At 46.9% G+C, this 3,148-nt stretch overlaps 1 protein-coding gene across 1 annotated transcript in view; it reads right to left on the bottom strand.

Annotated features, from left to right (window-relative positions):
• The window catches only part of Pmar_PMAR000016 (cell cycle regulator with zinc finger protein domain, putative), a gene marked incomplete at both ends in the record, with an annotated part of 2,240 nt that extends 473 nt beyond the window's left edge, over positions 1-1,767 (bottom strand). Inside the window, 7 exons of the mRNA XM_002784465.1 lie at positions 80-209; positions 257-362; positions 752-887; positions 983-1,028; positions 1,077-1,131; positions 1,336-1,493; positions 1,616-1,767. Of these exons, the coding sequence (XP_002784511.1) occupies positions 80-209; positions 257-362; positions 752-887; positions 983-1,028; positions 1,077-1,131; positions 1,336-1,493; positions 1,616-1,767 (783 nt within the window). The remainder of the gene's footprint in view (positions 1-79; positions 210-256; positions 363-751; positions 888-982; positions 1,029-1,076; positions 1,132-1,335; positions 1,494-1,615) is intronic.
• Between the last annotated feature and the right edge of the window lie 1,381 nt (positions 1,768-3,148).

Below are 3,148 nucleotides of genomic sequence, written 5' to 3'. Positions count from 1 at the left end.
TGCTGAATACTACCTATCGGCAAAAGCCAGAACAAAGGGTTGGAACCTACTACTGCTATAAAGTCGCCGTAGCACCCACGATGGTAAGTAGACTGTCAACGAGCATCGCAGGACGCAGCTGAACGATCCGCTGACCCACCCCACTGAAACCAAGCTTCTTAGTAGACTTCTCGCAGTACTCTATAGTGGTCATCGCCTTGAATGCTAACCTGCATGCCAAGTCGGTTGGGGTGTACTGCGAGACAACTGATAGTACCATATGTGGAAGGCGAAGAATGCTGTTAGTAATAGCCCGAATAGAGAGGAGAGGACCATGCCGAATACAAGGAGGAAGACCCGTCCCAACGGCTCCTCCTCTTCTACTGCATAACGCGTCTAACACAGGAAAATATCACTCCACAACGTATGACGTAAGCCATTCATACTGATAACAAAATATTGTCAATTTTCAAAACGTGGCGACATTACGACTAGTGCTATCCTGGAAATTCGATGGAGCTTACGAGAGAGAAAATACTAGTTGTGGAGCGAGCGGAGCAATTTCCAAAGTAGTTTCAATAACAGCCAGTTGAATTCTAGATAAGAAGCTAAACGAGCTCCGCCCTTTCGCACCGAAGACCTAGTATGCATAAAATTCCTTCAAAATATGAGATAACAAGCAACTGATTCGAAACATATAAAATTGTCTCCTCCTCCCCCAGCGCTCATGTATTCCCGCAGAAAGGACAGCTGGAGGGCTCATGTCCCGAACCTACCGATTCAAACATAGTAATCCACATAAAGTGAGCCGCTAGTGTTGCATAGAGGAGCAGGAGGAAGAAATACTTGTGGTTGCGGAAACCAACACAGTTGTATATCCATGGACAGTGGTGGTCCATTTTCAGTACCTGAATATGCTAGGAATTCTCATTGGTCATTCAACGTGGAGTTCTAGCCAGGGAAGTAGTTGATGATGAAGAGTGAAGAGCGTTGAACCACTCACACATCTCTTGCAAACGCGGCAGTGATGACATCTGTCGGGTTTGAACCTGCGACCTCCACCATGACAATCATCCAACTTAACGACGGTGACTGACTTTCCACACCATTTACAGTGTCTCCTCGCTCCACTTCGCTTCTTTTCTTGAGCATCTGACAGGAACAATCGTAAAAACCCGTCGAATCGTCTATGCTCTCACTTGGTAGAATAGTAGCAACTACTATAGGCTCGTCCTCGTCTCCGCTGTATAACCATTTCTCAGTATTAGGAATCTGTGAGGAAAATTCGTGAAGTTAATCCATGATTACGTAGCATAGGAGTTCATATAATATGAACCTATCACCAATTTCGACGACGATCTTCCCACGGTGGGAGTTTTTTTTTCTCTCTAAAAATCAAGCACGACCGTTTCCTTACCTCTCCTGGGTTAGTGACCACACAGAGAGTATAGCAGACGAGTAGCATAGCAAAAAGAGAGTTGAATATGATCAACTCTATCCAACCTCTTTGCGCCCTAAGACCACGTCAATGCTGTATATAAGGTATGTTCATCATCAGCTACATCTCATGCCGTAGTGCTGCCGGTCTTTCTAGTTGAAGTAATGGTAAGATGTGAACCTTACAGATACCACTCACCATAGGAGCTCAGGAGCAGAATTTACAAAGTTGTATATCGCCCACAAGGTGAAGATAATGGTGCAGACGAAGAGCACGGGCAAGAAGCGCGCGGGTTCCCGATCGGGGAGGGCGAGGGGAGCTAGAGGGAAGCTGGAAGAGCTATCCGGCATCAACAGGGGAGGACATTGTTGGCTGAAACACGTGAGAATGTAATTGAGAGTAGCGGTTGGCCTCATGGACTTAGTATTGTGAAACGATCCTATATTATACTTTAGCCACCTCAGGAGAATAACAACCCCATGTTCGATGACTCAATTGTGAGAGTTAGAATCGATTCTAAGATCGTGTAATACGTGTAATACGCGATTCTGGAATCGAATCTCAGTTTCGAAATCGGTTTAAAGAGCGACCCCTAAGACTGTGAGCTGCTGGGAATCGACATAAGAGTGCGAAGGTGATGATTTGCCAATAGAGACTAGTGTTGTGAGATGGTGTGTTTGTTCTCCTATCCATTGTCGTTGAAATGTTTATGAAGGGTGTGTAAATTCAACTAGTCTTCACCCGCACTCGGAATAAGCGCTGCAAAAAGCGCGCGCCCGAAATTAAATGAGTAACGTTCACGCTTGCCGATGCTGCACGAAATGGAGCCGTATCCTCAACGCTAGTGAACATGACTCTATGGTAGACGTGGTGTGACGGTGGTGACTTGTATATAGGCCTTCTACTTTGTTGTTGTCGCGGTATGGCTGGTAGCGTATTGCTAAGTGTTCATCATTGTGCTCGGCGTTTGCATAGCTGTTCTAGTGCTCATCTCCACTACGGAAAGGTTCAAGGGTCTCTACCCGAGGAGGACAGGTCGCTATTGTGTCGGTCGTAGCCGCTAGAAGATGGTGTTGGTGCGATTGGAAGTATTCATTTGTCTTCATCTGTTTTAATTGACGCAGTTGGTCTCAAACGCATCTTGCTGCTATGTATTAGGGAATCTTCACTGTGAGTGTAGGGGCATCGTCCTCAGCCACACTGGAGATCCTCTCTGAGACCGATTCCGAGAAGCCGCCTTGTGCCGCCGCTTAGGCGGTTCTATCCACCTCTAGATGTTGCTGTTCTTGGTCAGAAGGTTCGTTACTACCACCACTACTGAGAAGACTGTGGATGTATGCTCTTAGCGCTCCCTATCAGCCGCTTGTGTGGGATAATAGCGATTGATGTTACTCATGTGGTTAAGTCTTTGGAGTTGTGCTGAACTACCCTGCTCGAGCCTCAGTCAGGTGAGGTGTTCATTTCGAGGCGTCGATTCACCGTTGCCAAGGCGGTGTAGACTTGCACCAAGGTGTCACTAGCTACTGTTGATCTGACTGTCGTGTGGTCCGATACTGGCGATTTGGTCCTCAATTATTTGGTCTATGCTGAAGTCTGGTTCCTCGGCTATCTACGTGTGAATACGCTACCTTTGTTCCTGGTTGTGCTGCAGCGCACACCGCTATTCATAACAGTGGTACCTCGTATATGGTTTCGCTGGCTGGTGGTGGTTGTGGTCTTTGCGAAGTCGTG

The sequence above is a fragment of the Perkinsus marinus genome (assembly GCF_000006405.1).
Source record: "Perkinsus marinus ATCC 50983 genomic scaffold scf_1104296935220, whole genome shotgun sequence".
NCBI classification, from domain to species: domain Eukaryota; phylum Perkinsozoa; order Perkinsida; family Perkinsidae; genus Perkinsus; species Perkinsus marinus.
This window is presented reverse-complemented; position numbering and strand designations above follow the sequence as displayed.